Source organism: Corylus avellana, chromosome 8 (genome assembly GCF_965113065.1).
Source record: "Corylus avellana chromosome 8, dhCorAvel1.hap1.2, whole genome shotgun sequence".
In the NCBI taxonomy this organism is placed as follows: Eukaryota; Viridiplantae; Streptophyta; class Magnoliopsida; order Fagales; family Betulaceae; genus Corylus; species Corylus avellana.
In genome coordinates this window covers 21,950,572-21,973,316 of record NC_142497.1, presented here as the reverse complement: position 1 = coordinate 21,973,316, position 22,745 = coordinate 21,950,572, and the positions used below count along the sequence as shown (strand labels likewise).

Genomic DNA, 22,745 nt, shown 5'->3' with positions numbered 1-22,745 from the left:
TTTTTTTTTTTTTTTTTTTTTTTTTTTTGACGACTAAAAGAATCTTAGGGTTATAGCCCTCACACTAACTTTCTACTTCTTGAATAGTGTTAGAGAGATTCACACTTTAAAGGGTCTTTCAGTAAAATTATAATATAACATGTTAGGATACAATTAAACCACAATCTTAAGCTTGTGAGTTTGAACCCAATTCTAAGCTTTGTTATATTAATTACTTACACTTGTGACATCTATTCAATCTTTTAACACTCTATATGTATACTCAACAATCGCTTCCTTTAAAAAAAAAAAACAATCACTTCCTCACACGTGCTATGTGAGTTTGTATGCACAAGTTTAAATCTATGATTTTAGGCTCAAGTATACTACATTAATCACTTACATTTGTGACATATTTTCAATGTATAACTCAATTATTTTACACTTACACATGTACATGTATACTCAAAAAATACAGGTATGACTTAATCTTTTCAATGTGAGACTCAAACTTAAACCTATGAGTTTAGGAATTACGGAAACATAAGAAGAATTGGTGCAGTACGACTAATTGATCGATGATGCTAGATGAGTGTTGAATAGTGTGCAAAGCTATAAATTGACCCATGTCAGAAGAAAAGTCAATGAAGCAACTCATAGATTAGCTAAGGTAGGGCTTACTCTTATATATGGATAAACAAGTTCATATGGAAGAAGAGCATCTCATTATATTATTGATATTGTTTGTATAGAGAGTTCTGCTTCTCTCCAATAAATAGAATGCGAGAGTAATTTTTTTTTTTTTTAAGTGATATCTCTACTACATTTAACTTTTATATATAATTGATCAAAGGAAAAGAAATAATTAAAAAAATAATAATAATAAAAATCCCAAACACTTACATAGCTCAGAGTTTCAGAATGAACAAGTTCATCATGTATCCATCAACTGGATCATAAATTTCCGTTCGGATAATATGACACACCAGAAGGTAAAAATAGTCATGCATTTCAATAATAGTGTCATGTCACATACATGCCTAGAAAAAAAAAAGTGTCACATAAATGGTAGAAAAATATAATCAATATTTCCTCAAAATATTTTTTGCAAGAACATAATGGTTTTTCCCCCCAATAACAATTCTAATGATGCCTGAGTTGTGTGCGTAGAAAAAAATCTAGACTGGAACAAAAATCACTTTCATCTACTTGTGTAGCATTTGCCTCATTTAGTGGTATTCTACACACCTCTCCTGCATAAACCGGGACTTCCTTGCCGACGAAGAACCGTTTTATTTTGTCTCCACTTGTATCAATTACACTTGGCTCATCAACTAGTAGATGAATTCCACACTTCTTTACTTGTATTTCACCCTTAACCTCTTCATCCGAGAAGTCGACAGATACCTCTATTTCGTCTCCACTTTTCATATAACCTCGCGTAAGATGATCATCTCCCATCGCCTCTACAAATATTTGATCTTCACAGCTACCAAAAAAGCAATCAGCTGGGAACACTAAATATAAAGGCATTTGGTGAGTTCTAGTTTTATTATGTAATCTCCAGCTGAAGCTACTCACTCCAGATAGGTTTCTGGGTGCTTCCTTTTTTGCCGCAAGAACAACGCAAAGAAGCATCTTGCCGATTTTACCACCCCAAAAGGAGGGTACACGAATGGATATTGAAGAACCGATTGTCCGATGGCTAAACCAATTTGGAATCTCACTTCCGGGGAGGCAAATGGTACCTATATGATCTGTCTTGCACAACATCTATTTCAAAAAAAAAGTGTATTCGTCAAAATTTGTCTTGCACAACATCTATTTCAAAAAAGTGTTTACGTCATAATTAAAAGAGAGAAGAGAGACAGAACCTGGAGAACACTCTCCCTAAAAGCAGGTGATAGATTGTTGCACCTTCCCATGAGAAGACATGCTCCAGATCGCAAACTCTTCGAACTTTGAATCTCAACCAGTTTCTGGCAATTATTAAGGGACAAAGATCCTAAACTCTCGTTCGTCAAAGTTAAAATTCTTTCCAATGATATGCAGTCATTTGCTCTCAAAATTCCAAAAACCTGTACAATAAAGGGGACTGAGATTGATTGAAGAGTACTACACTCGTTCAAATTCAATTGCAATAATTCAGGAAGGTAGTTGATGCAATCAGGTAGGTTACGAAAATTGTTTCTCGATAAATCCAATATTTCGAGTGAAGATAAAAGTCCAAATTCAACAGGAAACTCATCTTCAGACAAATTACGCCCACTGAGATCTAGTTTTCTCAGGTTTGTCAAAGACCATAATTCACAAGTGGAAGGAAACAAACTAATGTGCTTGGAGCCTTTAGGTGATATCCGTGATGAGGATGGTACTTCACATCCAAGTAACGGCATAATTATAGAATTCCTTTTAGGACCCAAGGAGGATGGTCGTTGCTCAATATTAGTTCTGCCTGCCAACAAAAATTTTAAAGCCTTCATATTCCCCAATTGTTCCGGTAACTTATCAAGTTCTAAGCAGTCAGACAACACAAGAGTTTCAAGAAGTTCTAAGTTAGAAATGCTACTTGGAAGATTTCTAAGCTTCTTGCACCTGCCTAAATTTAGTTCCTTTAGTATTTTTAGAAGTCCAATGGAGTTGTGAACCTCAACCAAGCTTGTACAACCTTCAAGTATCAGTTTCTTTAAGCGAGAAGTTTCTAAGAACTTTGGTGATTCGATGAGGCATTCACTTCCACGTAATGATAAAGTTTCAAGATTCTTCAGAAGGCTAAAGGAGGATGGTAGTTGCTTAATAGCAGTGTTCTCTACATGCAGCACCGTTAAAGCCATCATATTCCCCAAGTAATCCGGTAACTTTTTAAGATTAAGGCACTCAGACAAGACAAGAGTTGTAAGAGATTCTAAGTTATAAATGCTGCTTGGAAGATTCCTAAGGTTCTTGCATTTTTGTAAATTCAGCAAAACAAGTCTTTTGAGATATCCAATAGACTCATGAACCTTAACCAAGCTTGAGCAACCCTCAAGTATTAGTATCTCCAATTGTGGGACTTGTGAGAAGTCTGGTGATTTGGTGAGACATTTGGAATTGCTGAGATTAAGAACCTTCAACTTGTTGAATATCTGTGAAACAAAATAAAGAAAAAACAATTTCTTGTTAGTTAAATATTTAACATTAATAGTGGGAAAAAAAAAAAAAAACACTATAAAATTTATTATACTTTCTTCTTCTTCCAAACTTGTTTGACGTTACTGTGCTGCATGTCAAGAATAACAAGGTTCTCTAGATGAAAATTCTGCGGTAAAAATTCCAGAGGGCACTTATGCCAATGAAGCCATTTTAGCTCTTTAGAGAGATGTTCATAAGATCCTGTGAGATGCACAGAATCGATTTGGAGCAATCTCAAATTCTTCATATTTGTAAATGCTTCAGTTTTCAAATTGACATCTTCAAGTAAGAGGAGATTTAAAATGAGACCCTCGACTGTTTCTGATCCCTGACAAAATAGATAGTTGAATTAGCAACACACATCCTCATCTTGTGTAAAGCTAGAATAACTTTGAATTAGAGTATATATTCTCACCATAATTTAAAAGAGACTACTATATATAGTGATTTGAACATGATTAGAAAAGGTTAAAATGTGAGCATACGGCCATTTTAATGTTGCAAATTGCATAGTGGAAAAAAAGCCACTATATATATATATATATATATATACACCACTTACCGTATGGTTTCGCAATACATTTAAAACATCCTCATGTAACCACAATCTGCTGCGCTTTTTTGGATGTTTCGGCGATTCTTTACGAACAATTTCCCTTCCCATATCTCGAATCATATTATGCATCATCAACTTATTTTGGGAATCAATTGTCACAAGTGACCTCTGAATGAGAATAGGGATACCAATCCTTGGAAATAAATTACAACCATCAAGTATTTTGAAAGCATATTCTTGGTCCATACCGACAAAAAAACATGCAATATCAAGGAAAATGTCATTTGTAGGACTCTTCAATGAATCAAAACTTATTCTAAGTATTTTTTGAATCTTGTCATCAGGAGTTATTCGTAGTCTTTCCAATTCACTTTTCCATTCAGCAACACTTCTATCTTTAAGAAAAGAACCCCAAACCACAAGAGCTAAAGGGATACCTCCGGCATAAGTCATTGCTTCATACGAAAGCTCCAAGTATTCTTCTTTAGGATTAGTCATTTTGAAGGCATGCCAACTGAATAGTCGAAGAGACTCCCAATGATTCAATTCTCTGACCTTATATTTTTTATCTACTCTCAATGGACTTAACACATGTTCATCTCTAGTGGTTACAATGATTCTGCTTCCCGGACCAAGCCATTCCTTTTCGACTAACCAATGTAGTTTTTCAAAGTCATCCACATCATCAACAATAACAAAAACTTTTTTTCCACAAATTCTTTCCTTAATTATACTAATTCCTCTATCAACATTATCAATCTTCAAATTTGTTTTCAAGATATCATTAAGAAGTTGCTCTTGTAAATGAAGTAAGCCATCAGACTTTTCTGAGCTTTCTTTAAAGTTTGAAAGAAAACTACTTTCTTCAAATCCAACACATATTTCATTATAAACAGCTTTTGCTAGGGTTGTTTTACCGATACCTCCCATTCCGTAAATGCCCACAATGCAAACATCACTTGATGCCAGACTTAATAAATCTTTAATATCATGAACACGAGACTCTATTCCTATTGGGTGTTTGGCGACATCCAACCGAACAGGGTTTACTTTACACATAACTTCTTCAACAATCTCTTTGATGAATTTTGATTCATACCTGAGAACAATAAAATAAGTACAAGGATAAAATAAATAAAATTGTGACTCATCAACACCATAAAGATGTTATCATCTCAATCATTTAAGATAAAATACGTCATGAAAAACAATTAGGTTTTATAAAATTTTGTGATAATTATCATTTAAATATATTTCAACGTAATTTCTTCTCTTGATGATAGCACGTCAGAAATTTCTGATGTGATAAAATGCTGGTACGTCACTAAAAAAATAGTGGGATATTCAACTTTTTCCCTTTTCTTTCCCTCTTTTATTATTTATTCTTTCCAGATCTTCTTTTATTATTTACTCTTTCCATATCTTCTTTTCTTTCCAGATCTTCTTTCCCTCTCTCAATCTCCCTCTTCTCTCTCAATCTCCCTCTTCTTCCCTCTGCACGGCCTCTTCTTTCCAGATCTTCTTTCCCTCTTCTCTCTCAATCTCACGGCAGCAGAAGAAAAACAGAAGAAGAAGAAGAAAAAGAAAAGGAGAAGAGAAGAAGAATAGAAGTAGAAGAAAAAAAAAAAAAAAAAAGGAGAAGAGAAGAAGAAGAAGAGAAGATAAGAAGATTTTTTGGGTTTTTGAAGATTTTTTGGGTTTGACGTTTGGGTTTTTGATTTTTCAAGTTGATTTTTTGAAAATTTTTTGGGTTTGAGTTTTTTAAAATGGAGAAAAGAAGAGAGAGAGAGTGAGAAAATGGAGAAAAGAAGAGAGGGAGAGCTAGCTGGAGAAACGAAAACGGAGAAAAGAAGAGAGAGACTGAGAAAATGGAGAAAAGAAGAGAGGGAGAGCTAGCTGGAGAAACGAAAATGGAGAAAAGAAGAGAGAGAGAGTGAGAAAATGGAGAAACGAAGAGAGGGAGAGAGCTGGAGAAACGACGAAATTGGTGAAAAGTATTAAAAAAAAAAAATTAATTGAAAAATAATTTAAATTAATAAATTTTTTAATTGAAAAAAATTTCAGAAAAAATTTTTAAAAAGAAAAATTATTTTTAATAATTTTTCAAAATTTCCTGACGTGTTAAAATATAACACATCAATAAATTTACTGACGTGTCAAAATTGACACGTCAGTAAATTTTGACGTGCCAAACAGTAACACTTCAGTAAAAAAAATTTACTGACTCCTATGTTTTTGACCTTCAACACACACTGAAAACGCTACATCAACAAAGTTTTCTGACGTGTTAGACACCATGACACGTTAGAAAACTCTGGTTAGGAAAAAATGATTTTTTGTAGTGAATGTTACTATTTATTTATTTATTTAATTCTTTTTTTTAATCAATTATTGTCTAAAATTTACAAGAAAATAAAAGTACCAAGAAAAAAAAAAAGTATGAAAAAGTACGAGAGTCAATAGCATAATACCCATTTGCAATGCATTTGAGATCCCAGCCGGAACAATTCGCAGTATCGGTAAGAGCTTTCTTCCACCTCTGCACCCTCTCCATATCAGTTTGAAATCGCTCTTCATGCCTAGCAAAGGCTTCCGCAAAAGTTCCAGTCTGGTTTCGAACATCTGAAGAGTTCACGTGGTAAAATATGGGTAAAAGAGTGTGACCTTTGGTATTCTTATAGTTTACAATCTCCACAAGCTCATCGAGGCACCACCTAGAGGAAGCATAACCTTTGGAGAAAATTACAATGAAAATTTTTGATCCATGAATAGCACTAAGTAGTTCCGTAGAGATGGTCTTTCCTCTTGGAAGCTCCTCATCATCTCGAAAGGTGTGAATTCCGAGTTGCACTAAAGCAGAGTAAAGGTGATCGGTGAAGTTCTTGCGGGTGTCTTCACCTCTAAAACTCAAAAAGACATCGTAATTGCAATGAGGTCTAGAAAAGGAGGTACTTGTTGTGGTTGAGTTTGATTGTACTGCAAAATGAGACAAATCAGGTGAGAAACAGGAGGGGTAGAACCTTTATAATTTGTGCTATCAATATTTTTGTTCTTTCTAAATTTAAAAATGAGAAAGATTATCTAAACCTAATTCAAAATGCAAATTCTTTTTATGGATCCTTCACTCTGTTTCTTTTTCAACCTTGGTGGAAATGAAAGATTTCCATCAGTCTCTCAAATGGGTCTCTCTGTTTTTCTCTCTCTCTCTCTCCTTGAGAATTTGAGGATGAAGAAGACTCCTGTATATATTTGGCTTTCACTAGAGTTCTCTGCTAAATTTTGTGGAGCAATCTAAATCACATCAGTATGCCAAATAAATTACTCAAATCAAATGGCAACACGTGCTAATCCAGCTAGCCATAACACACAAATACATATGCATATCTATTTGATGTGTACGTGAGTGCGGCGAATACAGTACCGTCTTTCTTTGAGTCTTCGCCGACAAGAATCATGGGAGGCTGGTTTGGGTCTTGGTCTCGCACTGGTGATTTGGGCATTGGGAATTGAGGGGGATCGTAAGAGGCCGTGGAAACCATGGCAGTAATTGAACCGACAGGAAGTGGATGGTTATGTGTGCCGTAATAGGTTGTTATGAGTATAGACATGTCCTCTGAGCATCTCCACACCTAATTGCAAAAGAATAAAGAAAATTTAATACAAGGAATGAATGAATGAAAACCTCGTATAAAAATATTCAAATTCAGTTTTGGCAGATTATTGTACCAGTTTCCAAACTGGGCAATCTGGATCCACTGTGCAACCATAGATGTGTAGTGGAAAAGGATATTCTTTAGTGGGAGATGTCACCCCATATATTCCCCATTGGCATCCATCGTTCATCTATAGCAGAACTTTTGATAATATTAGAATCATGTGATTGTTTGATCTCATAAGACAAGTTTATATATGAGAATTAAACTTACAGAGGCTACTTCACATTTGGCTATAACCGTAACCCTTGCTTCCCTATTGGCTTGGGAGGCAACATCGTCATCGTCTTCTTCTCCTGCTGTGGCCTCAGTTTCTTCTTCTGTATCATGCACATGTACTCATCTTCGATCAGTCTTTTTCAACTTAAAAATATATATATTTTAAAAAATGGCTTTAACTTCCACTATATATGGCCGAGAACCAAGACATAGTGGAAATGGAAGCGGAAATGAAAGTTTTCTAGCAGTCACTCAAAATGAGTCTCTCTGTTTCTCTCTCCCTGAGAGTGAGAATTTGGGGATGAAGAAGACTCCAATATATGATATATATCACTGGAGTTGTCTCCTAAATTTTGTGGGAGCATCTACATCTTTCACTGGAAAAGTCAACAGCTGCTAGCTTAGGGTGATGAGTAATTGCGCAATCACACCAATATGCCATATAAATTACTCAATCAAATTGCCATTATACCCGCTCACATAATTTCTTTTTAGAAAAAAATCAAACGCAAGAGAAAATATTTGAGCACCGAGTCTTAAGGAGCACAAGTCAATTTAATTGTAAAAGTTACCTTTCCCGGGCTAATGGAGCCATCACACACAAATAAATACGAATGCATACATCTAACCATTTATATTTGATCAGTGAGTGCTGTGAAAACAGTACCGTCTTCGTTTTGGTCTTCGACGCCGACAACCTGGGAGGCCACGATTTGGTCTTCGATGCCGACAACCTGGGAGGCCTCGTTTTGGTCTTCGGATTCTGGCAGTGGAAAACACAGAGGCATGCATCGTCGTATGACACTGATGATTTGGCCCATGGGTGGTAGAGTGGTAGATAGAGAGGGATGGCGGGGTAGTTTGCAGAAGAAATCGTGGTTTGGTGGATAATATTAGGGGAGAACTGAGAAATGTGGGAATTAAGTGTGCGAGAGAGAGAATTTTGGGTAGAGAGAGAGAGAGAGAGAGAGAAAGGATCAGCTGAATGAAGATGAAGACGAAGAAAACTCCATCATTCTTTTTGGCTAAACGTTCTCCTCAAAATTTCTCGGAGCTTTCTCTTTTGTTTTACCTTTATCTTTTTTCTTTTTTACTTTTCTTTTAGATAAAACGAAAGATGTTCCGGGTCTTTGTTGACTGGGTGAGTCAACTGCTGGGTTGGTGGTGATGAGTGATTTCGTGGAATCTGCTTTGCCATTGCATAACGCCTTTTCTTTATATGAGAAAAAGAGAGAATTTTGGTTGAGAAGGGAATGGGAAGGCTCTCTAGTGGGGTCTCTCGTAGTCTAAAGCCAGAAAGAAAGCAGAGTCAAAAATTCCTTTTCTCTCTTTTTGAGCCACAAAACAGGACGTCCTCAAACTGGGGTGTGGAGACGGCGGTTGGGTGTCTTTCGTAATCCCACGTTCCGGTGGAGGCTACGACGGAGGCCGAAGAAGTGAGAAATGTGGGGGTATATATGAACAAAATGGGTTTAACGCTCAGTTTCTGGGTTTTGATGGCAGAGACTTGGATTAGGATTTTACCAAAGGTCCACTGCTTCGGGCATGGCCAACATTGTTAAATAAAAATGTGAACACTCAATCAATTTTTTATATCAGTTATTGTTAAAAATAAAAATAAAAAAAATCTAAGGTTGGTTGAACTTTGTAAAAGAAAAATGTGATTTCTAGTCTTACTCTATGTGATATCCCAAAATTTACCCTTTGAGTAAATTTGACTTTAATATAACGATAATGTAGACTTTCAACTTTATTAAGATTTATATAGAGTCGAGTAGATGACTTAATTTAGAATGACTAGTTAATTAAAGTATATGTTCTGTTCGAGTTTATCAAGCTTGATGATCCAGCCATGAAGGTGTTGATAGTTGTTTTCCTTGTTTGAATAGTTTGAGTTGATTTCAATGGTTGCATGTAAGGAAAAGAAATAATAATAATAATAATAATAATAATTTCAAAACACTTAATTTCCACACAGCTCAGAGTTCCAGATGAACAAATTCATCATGTGTCTATCAATTAGATGATATATTACCATTTGGATAAGGTGACACACATAATTAAGGAAAAGATTGTCATGCATGCGTTTCAATGACAATAAGAGATTGTTACACCATCCCATATAAAGACATGCTCCAGGTCGCAAACTCTTTGAACTTTGAATCTCAACCAGTTTGTGCCTTGTGGTAATTATTAAGGGTCAAAGGATCTTAAACTCTTGTTGGTCAAAGTTAAGATTCTTTCCAATGATGTGCACTCATTTGCTCTCAAAATTCCAAAAACCTGTACAATTAAGGGGACTGAGATTGATTGAAGAGTACTACACTTATTCAAGTTCAATTGCAATAATTCAGCAAGATAGTTGATGCAATTAGGTGTTTCTTGATAAATCCAATATTTCGAGTGAAGATAAAAATCCAAATTCAATAGAAAACTCATCTCCTGACAAATTATATATGTTCTTTGAGATCTAGCTGTCTCAGATTTGTCAAAGACCATAATTCAAGAATGGAAGGAAAAAAAAACTTATGTGCTTGGAGCCTTTGGGTAACATCCAAATTCATACTAATACAAATTATACAGTAATTAAGAAACTAGTCATATGATCCCATGACAATTCAAATACTTAATTAATTATTTATATACAATGACAATGTGATTCATATAATATCAAATTAAGTAATTGATATTGGATTCAACAATGTATTACTTATAACAACAATTGAAGTATTAATATATTTTTTGAACAATGTTTTGACCATTTTTTAAAAAAGAAATTGAACCTTTTTTCAACAATTTTTTAACCATTTTTTGAACAATTTTATGAACAATTTTGTAACCATTTTTTGAAATTTTTTTTTTAACCATTTGTTACAATTTTTTTTAAAACTGCACCATAGGATGTCGTTTTCCACTTAAACCATTAAAAAGGAAATTAATTGAAAGCAAAACTACGTCGTTTTGCACTCTATATATTCATCTTTTCCTCACCCAAAACGCCCCTCCTTCACATCAATCAACCCATTCCTCTAAATTATCCCAACCGGAGTGGAATCAGCACCAGGAACGGAGTAAGCAGCGAAGGAGGTCGTTTGCTAAGCTTCCTGCTTGACGGGGGAATGGAGGTAGGCTATAAGGCGTTGTTCGAGTGAGCGGGTAAGCAAGCAGGTACGCCCGAGTCACCAGGCCAGAATCCCCTTGGTCGCCTCGTGGTAAATTTGTTTGAAGTGATTAACCCAGCAAACGGATATCGCTTTGCAACTTGGGATTATTACTCATTACGCGAGAAAAAATTCACTCAGCCTCTCACGCTCACTCACACCGTCTCTCGTCTCTCTCTCGCTGCCGTCCTCGCCTCGTCGTCTTAGATCTCGACTATACTCTCTGGCCCGCCCTTATATTGGTATATGTATTATCAAAACTCCCTTGTTTTCTTGTTAATCTCTTAAGTTGATAACTGTTGGTGCAGCTTTGAATTTTGATCACGACCCATTATCGAAAAAGGGTTTTAGGTGCTTGAGATTCTGCTTATTTAGTCCTTTATCAGAGGGATTTAGCTTTTGTTGCTTGAGATTCTGCTTTATGTGCTTTCCTTCAACCTCTTATCTGCCAAACATGAAATCAGATTGCTTGAATGCAATCTGTCATTAATTCAAGAAGTCCGGTTACTGGTATTTTGCATTCAATTGTGTATCTGCCTACTGGTTGTGCATTCAATCTTTCTTGTTTCATGGTTGGGCTAAAAGTAGTAAAAAAAAAAAAAAAAATTTAAATAAAGTAGATAAATATGTAGAGAGTTTGATGCTTTTAGGAAGTGGCTAAAATTTGTAGAAAATTTAGATTTTTAGCTAAAACTTAGCTGAACTTTGACTGGTTCACTAGGAATGTTCTAAGGTAATATCCACCTTCTAAAATTCCTTTTAATCGAGTCCAATTGAAATGAAATTGTTCCCCTTCTTGTCCAGAAAGCAAACCAACATTTTCTTGAAATTGTGAAAATGATTTCATTTTCGTGCTTCTAACAGGGTCAGCTTGAAATGGGTTGGAAAGCGGCTCAGAAACTCATTAGGCACTGGAAGATTCTCAGAGGAGATAATGTAAGAGAAGAGTAATCTAAGATCATTTCAACTCCTCTTTAACGTATTTATGATTTATTTTTTGGTTATTTTTATTGTTCTCTTTTTCAATTTGAATTGTTTGGACTTAATTGTTGCAGGTGATGATTACAAGAGGCAAAGACAAAGGCGAGATGGGTGTTATTAAGCGCGTAATTCGCTCGCAGAATCGGGTTATTGTCGAGGGCAAGAATTTGGTGAGCATGTTCATTTTAATCAAACTGATTATTATATGGTTTACTTGTTGCTGAGGAAAATTGTTAAGGTGTTATTCCATTCATATTGAGATTTTTTCAATTCATTCTAATTATATTAGCAAGTAATCCTGGATAATTTGATATGGTTAAGAAGCTGAAAGCTTTGATTTTTTATGACAAAACATGCCACTCATATGGTTCGTAATAATCTTAAACTTCCGATGTGTACCAATGTAGTGCTGTTGTGGTGAATGCATGACTGGATCTCTTTCTGAATGCTTTATGCTTTGAATTTAGAGGGAAAAAATAAGGAAGAAAAAGAAAGCAAAAGAGATGAATATGATGTGAAGCAAGGTTTTAGAGAATTCACCTAAAAATGTAACATCATGATTAAATTCAATAATCATTTATCGGCAAGACATGTCTCAAGTTTCTTTTTGTAGCTGTTATTCTATGGATCGGAGTCCCTACAATTGGGGTGTCCAAATTGCAATGGGTTGGGCAAGTGGGTCCTGGACTCCAGGCGTGCCCTAGGTGCTGCCTAGGGCAAGTGAGCCCTACAGCCCTGCAATTCGGGCACCCAATTGTTGAGGATCCTAATTCTTATTCTATTGAATCAGCAAATAGAGTTTGTAGTGTGTAACATGATTTTGAATTAGGCCCTGAATTGAGTGTTTCTGAAACAGATATTTTTCACATTTTAGTGACAAGTTAGCTTCTTTTTCATGATATTTTAGTCTTCCACGTTCTTTGGAACTTTGAACTGTTCCACCATCCTCTGCATAGTTTATCTAACTAATCTTCCTTAAGTTCTTCTAGTAACAAACTCACTGCTACTAACACAAGGTTCCGATGTTATTGATTTGAATCTACTTACCTAATAAAGAAGATCAATTTACTTAGAAGGCACTATTTATTGGAATCTGCAATAGCTTTATAGATTAAAATGAGTCAAAAGAATTGTGGGTTAATTACCTTTTATGCTTATGTGACTTTACACCATTCTCGTTGCTTATATCATGTTTTAATCAAGTTAAATGACTTTAAGAGATAAAAGAGAACTTCACAATTCTGAAAGAAGATGACTTAATATTTAAAAGAGCATTGGGCACTGCATGCATGCATTTGGAGCTGGAATAGTATCATCTAGGCAAGAATTTGGTGGCACAATACTTGTTAAATACATAAATTATGATATATATGAATTTTTATAATATTGTTTCTTTCATCGATTAGGATTTTTTTGGTTCTTTTTTGTCATCATCTATGTGTGCATTCTTTCGTATGAACCATATAAATTTTGTTCCATAAGAGTATCTCCTGCAGCATTGTCTAAAATACCTAATCAAAAAGTGTGATTCTTTACTTTAACTACTGGTTGTTTTGTACACACTTCAACAAATTTTTTATTCCCTTCTCTATTTTCTTTTAAATATTATTTCTCATTCTTTTTTATTTTTATTTTTATTATTAAATCTCACTATTTCTTCTTCCACCGCTATTTCTCTCTTAACCACCATTTCTTTCACCACCTTCTTTCCCAAGTCCGCTCCGAACTCAAACAGATTCCACAGCTACTATTTATAAACAAAGAAAAAAAAAACAGTTAAGGGTCAAAAACTACTATGATTTTTCGATTGTTTTGATCATTTCAGAAGTGCATACTTTGAATTTGAAGCTGTTTTTGAAGAGCAACGACTTGAGATATAGTTGAAGAGAAGCCACCTCAGAAGGCTTACTTCGAATTTGAAGCTGTTCTTCCTCCAACGAACTTGCAGATTTGGCTTCCCTTCAACCATTTTCCGCCACCTCAAGGAAACCAAAAATCACCTCTATCAACACCCATTTGGTCAAGCTTAAAGCCAACAAAATTTCTATTTTTTTAAAAAACAACCCAGAAATTTCACAAAACGAGACTGGACTCTTCCAATAAACCACCCATTTGGATATAAACCCAGGAAAATCAATTCCAAACCGGTATTCCACCAAATTTCAGCAACAGAAATTCTACCCCAATTTTAAGTTGCCCACCAAATTCAATCCAAGGAAGATCAAAAATAAAAAAATCTCTAATGAAACAAAAACCCAATCGGTTGCTCAACCGAAAACAGAGGAAGTTCTCAAAATTTTCCTCCACCCATTCGGCCATAGCACCGAAACAGTCAAGAAAATTAAACCTAGAATTTTTTTTTTGAAGAAGAAACACCCATTCGGCAGGGATGAGAGGTGAGGGAGTTCAGGAAGAAATGATAGAGAATGTTAAAATATTAGAACGTGAGAGAATAAAAAACGAAAAAGTAAGATTTAAAAGGAATAAAATATTCCTACATTTTGCTACAGTGATTCTCAAGAGATTGTGAATCACTGTAGCTAAAAGTGTGTTTTAGCTTTCCATAACATGATCTGCTGTACCCAAAAAATGGTCCAAATTAATTAAATCTAGCTAATATTGGACTTTAAGCCAATCTGCTGGAGATGCTTTAATAAACATGCATTAGACATATGTTTGTGAAAGTACCCGTGGAATGGTTCTAACTCCAAATTAACAAAACAAACACAGATAATTACTAATTAATAAAGTTAAATCAGAGAATCATAATCAACAATCACTCAGTCAAGCACACAACCACAACACATGGATTTATTGACAAAGTAGAAACCCTTTGAGCACTTCAAAGAGAAAAACCACTCTGAGGCTGCAAAATTTGAAAAATTACTAGCAAAGAAGATCTAGATTACATTTTTTTTTTTTTGATAAGTAAGATCTAGATTACATATATAAGAAATACTTACAACCCTTTGTAAATCCTAGACTCTGTATGACAACAAGTAACCCGCTTACCTCCAAGCTCCACAATCTTCTTCTAGTGTCTTTTCTTACCGACTCCTTAAGTAGACTCTTTGGTGGATGAAGGTTGTGTATTATGTGGTTTGAGGAACTCAGTCAAGCACACAACCATAACACATGAATTTGTTGACAAAGTAAAAACCCTTTGAGCACCTCAAAGAGAAAAACCACTCCGAGGTAGCCAAAAGAGAAAAATCACTAGTGAAGAAGATCCAACTTACAGACACAGAATACTTACAACCCTTTGTAAATCCTAGACTTTGTAAGACAGCAAGTAACTTGCTTGCCTCCAAGCTCGACAATCTTCAGTAGACTCCTTGGTGGATGAAAGTTGTGTATGATGTGGTTTGAGTAATGGAATCACAACATCAAGAGTGGGTAAGCTAAGAGCTTTGAACATCGTCTTAAAATCCATGGTAGAGTGAAGCAAGTTACCTCTAGAACCTCTCTCTAGGTGTTTCATAATCTCCTTGCTTAAGTTTTATAGTAGCCATCTTTTACTACTTATATGAGCTCTTAAAAACACCACAAAAATGGCCTTCAGCATAGTTCAGTCCACAGCAACTAGGGTTTCATTGCCAACTTTCTGACATTTTGTCTGGCGACATCATGATGACTATTTGACAAAAGTAGGCTGACACTTCTTTTGAGCAACATTGTCATGATGTGCTTCTGAGGGCTATCTAACAGAAGTTGGCTAAGAGTTTTGTTCTTCTAGATTCAATATCGTCATGACAGCCTTCTAGGGCTATTTGACAGAAGCAGGCCCAGAGTTTTGTTCTTCCAGACTTGAAACCGTAATGATGGCATTCTCACGACTTCCCGACGAAAACATAGAACCCTCTAAACACTTGGGAGAATTAAGGGACAATCACTTGTGAATTTAAACACTAAATAGAGCAATTTCTAACTTAATAGTTTGCTATATATGTTTCCTTTTTATCATCCTTTTATGCCCTTTTGCAGGTAAAGAAACATATCAAACAAGGGCAAGGTCATGAGGGCGGGATCTTTACAGTTGAAGCACCGTTGCATGCGTCAAATGTTCAAGTTCTTGACCCTGTAACAGGGTATGGAATTACTAAAGGCTTTTGATTTCACAATCTTTGGTGTTGTTTTCTTTGTTTTACATGTATTTCTTAGGAAGTGGATGTTTACTTATTCAGGAAGCCATGTAAGGTTGGTGTTAGATATCTTGAAGATGGCACTAAAGTAAGAGTATCTAGAGGTTTGGGAACATCTGAATCCATAATACCTCGTCCTGAAATCTTGAAGATAAGGACTACACCAAGGCCTACAATTGGTACTTACCTGAAGCTTAATCCCTTTTTTCCTTTTTAAAATTTGATTTTAAGTTATTTTGATAACTTGGTTGTTATTCTTTATGTGTATTACTTTTCTTTACTGCAACTTGTGTGATCAGGGACAACTCTATGTCAATTTGCATTCACATGTTATGTTTGACTTTGCAATTATAGGGAGAATTCATGTGTTACTCTCCCGTATTGGTCTGTGAAGCAATTGTGCTAGTCTTTTTGAAGTCCCATATTGGATGGTAGTAGATCGACCTGGACCATATAAATGATTAAGGAGAGCCCCGTTATTAATTAGTCATTTTAGGATATCTCAAAGACGTAGCTAGCATGTCCCCACTTCGTGACTATTAGACCAGATCAAACTCCCACTACTAGAGATAACGTTGAGGATGGAGACAAGGAAGATAAACATCAAGTGTCAACACTCGTGATAGAACTCTAGTGTGAAGTGTCGATAGAAGAACACTTGTGATAGGACTTTAGCATTCATCTATAGTGTTTAGCTTGTATTGTTATTGTAGAGTTTAGGTTAGATATGATATCTAACTCAAGATTGATTATATATACAAACACTGCCATACCGATTGAGGTAGGCAGCATTACACAAAATCCTATATGGTATCAGAGCCATTATACAACTAACGTTGGGATTTATTTTTGTCTACCTCCATGGTTACTTCTTCATCTTCCTCCACCACCTCTTCCACAACCCTATCAATGACGTCTGTTGCTCCCCACAATTCTTTGCACAACGTTACTCACCACATCACCCTCAAACTAACTCGGGATAACTATCCTCTCTAGAAAGTTGTTGTGGTTCCCTTTCTCAAAGACAATGATCTTATCGGTTTTGTTGACGGCGCACATCCCCAACCACCAAAAGTCACAGCTGATTCCACATTCGGGATGCTGGTAGCAAATCTAGATTATCAAACTTGGTATCACCAAGACAAGCTTCTCATGAGTGCACTCATCTCCACTCTGCTCGACAGGCTGTTACCTCATGTGGTGGGTATTTCCACCGCCCATTCACTATGGCTTACTTGAGAGAAGTCATTCTCTTCTCATTCTCAAGCTCGGCTCATGCAAGTCCGACACCAACTCGCCACTTTGAAGAAAGGCACTAAGCCAATTGCTGATTATTTTCAAAAGGCCCAAGGCTTTGCTCACATTCTGGCAGCCATTGGTAACCCTTTTCAGGAATCTGATGTCGTTTCCTACATTCTTGCTGGACTTGGTGCTGACTATGATCCCCTTGTCACATCGATTACAACTCGATCTGACCTAGTTTCTTTGAATGATCTTTATGGTTTTCTTCTCTCCCATGAGCTGCATCTTGAGCAACACACTGCTGCCATTGATCTCCCGATCTCCACTACCAACAGTGCTTAGTGGTACTCGTCACCCCAGTACTGCCCTCCTCGTGGCATCTTCCATAATACTGGACCTAGCAACAACTACACTAGTTGTGGCTGTGGGCGTGGTCGAGGTAGAGACGCTCCACCGCACCCTTCTGGCTATGGCTACTCATCCAAGTCAACATGTCAGCTCTGTCACAAGATTGGGCACACTACTAACTTTTGGCAATGCCTTGACCACTCTTCTGCCCCGGGTTCAAATCAAGTCGTTGCTTTCATGGCCACTTCCAATGCTGCTCCAAACTGTCAATGGTATCATGACACTGGCTGCAATCACCATCTTACCAACGAGTTAGCCAACCTTAATGTTCGTGCGAATGACTACACTGGTTCAGACCATATCAGAGTGGGAGATGGCCAAGGTTTGCGTATATTACACACTGGCATTGGCACTGCCACTTGACCTTCTTCTGATCATAAATTTTGTCCTTCATTTTTACTTCATGTTCCTCAAATAGAAAAAAAATTTCACATCCGTCAATCAATTTAGTTGTGACAATGATGTCTTTGTTGAATTTCATCCTAATTGTTTCTTTGTTAAGGACCTCCGTTCCCACAAACTACTACTTCAAGGCCCGAGTAGAAACATGTTGTACCCATGGCCTTCCTCTCATCCCTCCTCCAATGAACCAGCTGCCCATATTGGAGAGAAGGCTCCCATGGATGATTGGCACTGTTGGTTAGGCCATCTTGCTTTCATTGTTCGTCAAGTTCTTCGTTCAAATAGACTTATAGTATCTTCATCATCCCACCATACTTCAATTTGTTCCAAGGCAAAAGCATGTCCGTCTACACTTTCCAGCATCCATGTCCGTGTCGGGCACCCCTTTACAATTACTCTTTCTTGATGTATGGGGCCCTGCTCCTTTATTTTCAATCAATAAGTTTTATTTTTGCATTGTTGATGACTTCACAAAATATAAGTGGTTGTTTCCTATAACTCATAAATTTGAGGTTTCTGCTGTCTTTTTTCGGTTTAAAAATTTAGTTGAAACCTATTTTGGCAGAAAAATTCAAGCCGTTCAAAGTGACAATGGAGGAGAATTTCATCCTCTCCAATCCACCCTACCATCAATGGGCATCACCCATAGATCTAGTTGCCCTCACACTCATCGCCAAGTGGTTTTGTTTAGCGCTGTCATAGACACATTGTCGAAACTGGACTCAACTCTCCTTGCCATGGCTCACTCCGCCCTAACCCTGTGGGACTCTGTATTTGAAACAGCCACATACCTCATCAACTGCCTCCCTTCCAAGGTCACTCAAAACAAATCTCTATTCCAATTTCTTTTCAATCTTACTCCCGATTACAAATTCCTCAAAAATTTTGGTTGTGAATGGTGACCCTTTCTTCTTAGACCTTACAACACACATAAGCTAGATTTTCGTTCCAAGTTGTGTGTTTGCATTGGCTACAACAAAGAGCACCAAGGCTACAAATGCCTACACCTTCCCAGTGGGAAGGTGTACATCGCTCATCATGTTGTGCTCAACAAGTCATCCTTCCGGTTCTCCAAAAGCAAACGGATGTCCCCAACTCTAGTTATGTTCAACTTACCTTCTTAGCCTATTCACACCTCACAATCTCACCATTCCCTGCCAAATATTACCTTTCCACCATCCTCTATAACTCCTGGCAACTCAACCCCTACCTCTTATCTCTGATTCCCCACCCTTGAGTGTCGTTCCCAGTGTAATATCCTTGCAAGCTTCATCCAATTCCTCGGATTCTACTCTCTAAAAGAGAGTTGGGGGTTCGGAACTTGCTTTTGTTCAATCAAGCTCTCTTAAGGAAATTGCTATGACGCTATGTACATTAGAGAGGCTTGGTGTAGAGTGATGGTAGACTCTAAATTTGGCAGTTTGTGGGGCGTGCTGGTGTTCTAATGAGCCTCTTGGGGCATTTGGAGTAGGTTTATGAAAGTATATTAGGGAAATTCTCTAGCCATACTAGATTTGATGTGGGAGATGGCTCCAAGGTTAGTTTCTGGAATGATTTGAGGTGTGGGGATATGGCTTTTAAGGACGTATTTCAATATTTATTTGGCATGCATGTGCAAAGGATCCTTTTGTTGTGGTTCACGTGGAGTTTTCGGGTGGCTCTACTTAGTGCAATGCAAGCTTTGCTAGAGCGGCTCATAATTGAGAGATTGATTTTTTTACCTCTTTCTTTAGGGTGTCTTATTCTGTTAGAGTGAGAGAGGAAGTTGAAGACAAGCTTTGGTGGGTCCCCTCCAAAAGAGCTGTGTTTGTTGTTTATAGTATCTTGGCTCGCAATGATGACTTATGTTTCCCTTAGAATAATGTTTCGTGAACTAAGGTTCCTCTTAGAGTGGCCTTTTTTACTTGCTTGGTGGTCCTAGAAAAGATCCTTACTATGGATAATTTGAGAAACGGCATGTCATCGTGGTTGATAGGTGTTGTATGTGTAAAAGGAACGAGTCTTTGGACCATATTCTTCTCCATTGTGAGGGTGTCAGTGTCTTATGAGATGTTTTCTTCAGTCGATTTGGGTTGTCTTGGGTTATGCCTTGATGAGTGGTCAACTGATATTCGTGTTGGTAGATTGTCATGGTGCTTGGAGTGTTGCTGTGTGGAAGATGGTGCCTTAATACCTCTTGTGGTGTCTATTGACGGAAATAAATGATAAAAGTTTTGAGGACCGTGAGAGGACTTTGGAGGAGCAGAAGTCATTAATTTTCTATACTTTGTACCTTTGGACAATAGCTTTTATATCTCCTTTGGTGATTAGTTATCATGATTTATTTATTCTCTTTTCTCCCTTTAGTTGGGTGTTTTTTCATGTATACTTCTTGTGTACCTAGGGCGCATTACGCATTTGATATCTCTATTATAAAAAAAATTGATGGCCCATTCTTGTGATAAGAAAATTTTGTACATATATGCACAACAAACCATATTAGGACAGGAATAGAGTTTTCTTCCAAACTGGGTTGGATGAACTTTCTCCAACCTAATCTATAAAAATGACGCGTGTCTGTGTTTTTAATAGCATGTGAGATGCACACGAGTTTGTAATAAATTTTATTCCAACCTTGTTCTTGCTATTAAAAAAGCAAGTACTTTTCACATAGGTTTAAAGGACACATGTCATTTTTATAGTCTGAATTGAAGGAAGTTCTTCCAACTCAATTTGGAGGAAAACTGTGTCTTTAGCACATACTACATACTTATATTGGGGCAGTCAGAAACGTGTTCATAAATGAGTGCACTTGAAATGATCAAATAGATGAGAGAGAATAATAGGAAAGGTAAGATCAGGATTGAAGTAATTTGTTCAAAGATGAGGAAGAGTCATTTAAATATGGGCAGAATTAAGAGGTAGAGTAAGGCTCCAAACAATGTGGGTAGAATTACTAAAGAAGGATAGGATAAATACGTTTATGACAGAAAATCTTAGATAGGACATAATGAAGCAAATTAATATAGGAACATAAAGTTTACCCCAATTGATTGGAATTAAGTCTTAGTTAAATTGAGTTAAGAATACACTCTATGCGTATGATAGACTATATTCGAACATGAATGGCTGTGCGTCAAGTGTGTGCCCTGCAATCTATGTATGTTTTCTTTTCCCTCTCTTGTGTTGTATCTACTGCATCTTATAAAATGGGTAGCAAAGCTTAAGGCATAAGTGTATCATGTCTTGAAACACCCGTTGCCTAATTAACCAAAATGGATTCAAGTTAAGGTTGTGACTTGGTACCGATAGGCTGCTCAGCTGACCTCCATCAGTAACTACGTTTGTCAGAATATGGATATGCATTCCCTTAGGAAATAGATTCAGAATTTGCTCTATAAAGTTGCTTCTGAACACAGCATATTGTGTTTCCGATTCTCTTCTGATAATCTGATGCACTGTTTGTTGATTGTTTTTGCAGCTGGTCCAAAGGATACTCCGATGGATCTCGTGTTGGAGAAGACGTATGATGCTAAAACAGGGAAGGGCGTGCCTGAGCTTTAAAGAGAGAACTATTTTCTTGTTCAACTTTTATGGTGAGAAATTAAAACTCGAAGATGTTGCAGAGTTTGAGAGTGCATCTTAGTTCTCACTTGTATGGTGAATGATTGGGAAATTTCTCATATCGAACCCTGTTTCCTCTTTGTTGTTATTCTGCTGATGCAGTGTAGGAAAAATGGCTGGAATGTTATTAAATCACATTCTCTTAGGTTTAAATTTATTATGTGAAGGCACTCTCAACAATATGACTTGCTATGCTCTCGCATGGACCACCTGATTTTTCTGCCACTGACTGGAATGCTCTCAGGTCCTGGTATATAGGGTTTTGGATCAATTTTTTTTTTTTTTAACCTTTATTATGTATGCTCTTTGAAATGTTATAGGTTTTTGCACTACATGTTAAATCTGCAGCAGCATAAGTCTGGCAGTAAATATCTCCATTGACAAATAGGCAGGATTCTTATCGCTCTTGATTTTTAAGGAAGAGAGTGGGGAATCAAAAATTGAAAATGGGTGAGCTTCTCAACAACAGACCTAAAACCGAAATAAAACAGTGTAGAAATATATATAAAGGTTAGGAAATTGGTCAAATAAGTGATCTGGTCCTTTTAAGGAGCCGCATGAAGTGCTTACAGAAAAATGGGTACAGATTAAGGCAAATCAATTTGAATTTTAGTTTAAAAACAACAATCACCACAAAAAGGAGGTTGAAGTGGTAAATGCACTACGTCTAGGGGTGGGCACGGGGCGGGGCGGGGCGGGGATTGGCATTTTTCTCACCCGCCCCGCACACTGCGGGTTCTGAAAATCTCCACCCGCCGCCACCCGAGGACAGTGCACAATATCCGCCCGGGGCGGGGTAGAACGGGGCGGGGTAGATCGGGGCGGGTTGTGCGGGTTTTGCGGGTTGTGCGGGTTTCTTTCTTCTCCTCCATTTTCGTCTCTGTTTCTTTTTTCTCCATTCTCCTTTGTTTCTTTCTTCTCACAACCCAACAATAGAAGTTACAGAGCCCCAAAAAAAACCTATAAACAATGGAAAAAATAAAATTATTTGTTTGAACAAACACACAACCCAACATCAGATCTGTTTCGATCCATTTATGAAACAGGTCTAGAGAGGAAAAAAAAAAACCTGGATCGTGGTTTGTAGAAGAGGAAGCGGCGCTGCAGCTCGTGGTCTCTGAAGATGTGGAGTGGCGACGCAGAGGAGAGACTGAGAGAGAGCAGACCA

At 36.9% G+C, this 22,745-nt stretch overlaps 2 protein-coding genes across 2 annotated transcripts; one reads left to right on the top strand and one right to left on the bottom strand.

The window, feature by feature from the left end:
- Positions 1-929: 929 nt before the first annotated feature.
- On the bottom strand, positions 930-8,675 carry LOC132163313 (TMV resistance protein N-like). The gene is made up of 9 exons (XM_088519015.1): positions 8,306-8,675; positions 7,633-7,739; positions 7,433-7,549; positions 7,128-7,335; positions 6,178-6,682; positions 3,713-4,805; positions 3,203-3,478; positions 1,854-3,104; positions 930-1,752 (listed from the first exon to the last, which is right to left on the bottom strand). The coding sequence occupies exons 1-9, from the start codon at positions 8,457-8,459 to the stop codon at positions 1,123-1,125; spliced, it is 4,341 nt and encodes a 1,446-aa protein (XP_088375141.1). The 5' UTR covers positions 8,460-8,675; the 3' UTR covers positions 930-1,122.
- Positions 8,676-10,641: 1,966 nt separating this feature from the next.
- Positions 10,642-21,802, top strand: LOC132164142 (KOW domain-containing protein). Its single transcript, XM_059574575.2, has 6 exons — positions 10,642-11,041; positions 11,664-11,735; positions 11,855-11,950; positions 15,765-15,868; positions 15,965-16,101; positions 21,435-21,802. The coding sequence occupies exons 2-6, from the start codon at positions 11,676-11,678 to the stop codon at positions 21,515-21,517; spliced, it is 480 nt and encodes a 159-aa protein (XP_059430558.1). The 5' UTR covers positions 10,642-11,041; positions 11,664-11,675; the 3' UTR covers positions 21,518-21,802.
- Positions 21,803-22,745: the final 943 nt, after the last annotated feature.

Excerpts from the sequence above, each read along its gene's own strand:
- LOC132163313 (XM_088519015.1), bottom strand. The coding sequence starts at position 8,459 with ATGGGCCAAATCATCAGTGTCATACGACGATGCATGCCTCTGTGTTTT. Across the intron at positions 7,550-7,632 it reads CCAAATGTGAAGTAGCCTCT|ATGAACGATGGATGCCAATG; the intron begins GTAAGTTTAATT and ends GTTCTGCTATAG. Across the intron at positions 4,806-6,177 it reads CTCAAATGCATTGCAAATGG|GTATGAATCAAAATTCATCA; the intron begins GTATTATGCTAT and ends TATTGTTCTCAG.
- LOC132164142 (XM_059574575.2), top strand. The coding sequence starts at position 11,676 with ATGGGTTGGAAAGCGGCTCAGAAACTCATTAGGCACTGGAAGATTCTC. Across the intron at positions 11,951-15,764 it reads TTGTCGAGGGCAAGAATTTG|GTAAAGAAACATATCAAACA; the intron begins GTGAGCATGTTC and ends GCCCTTTTGCAG. Across the intron at positions 16,102-21,434 it reads TACACCAAGGCCTACAATTG|CTGGTCCAAAGGATACTCCG; the intron begins GTACTTACCTGA and ends TTGTTTTTGCAG.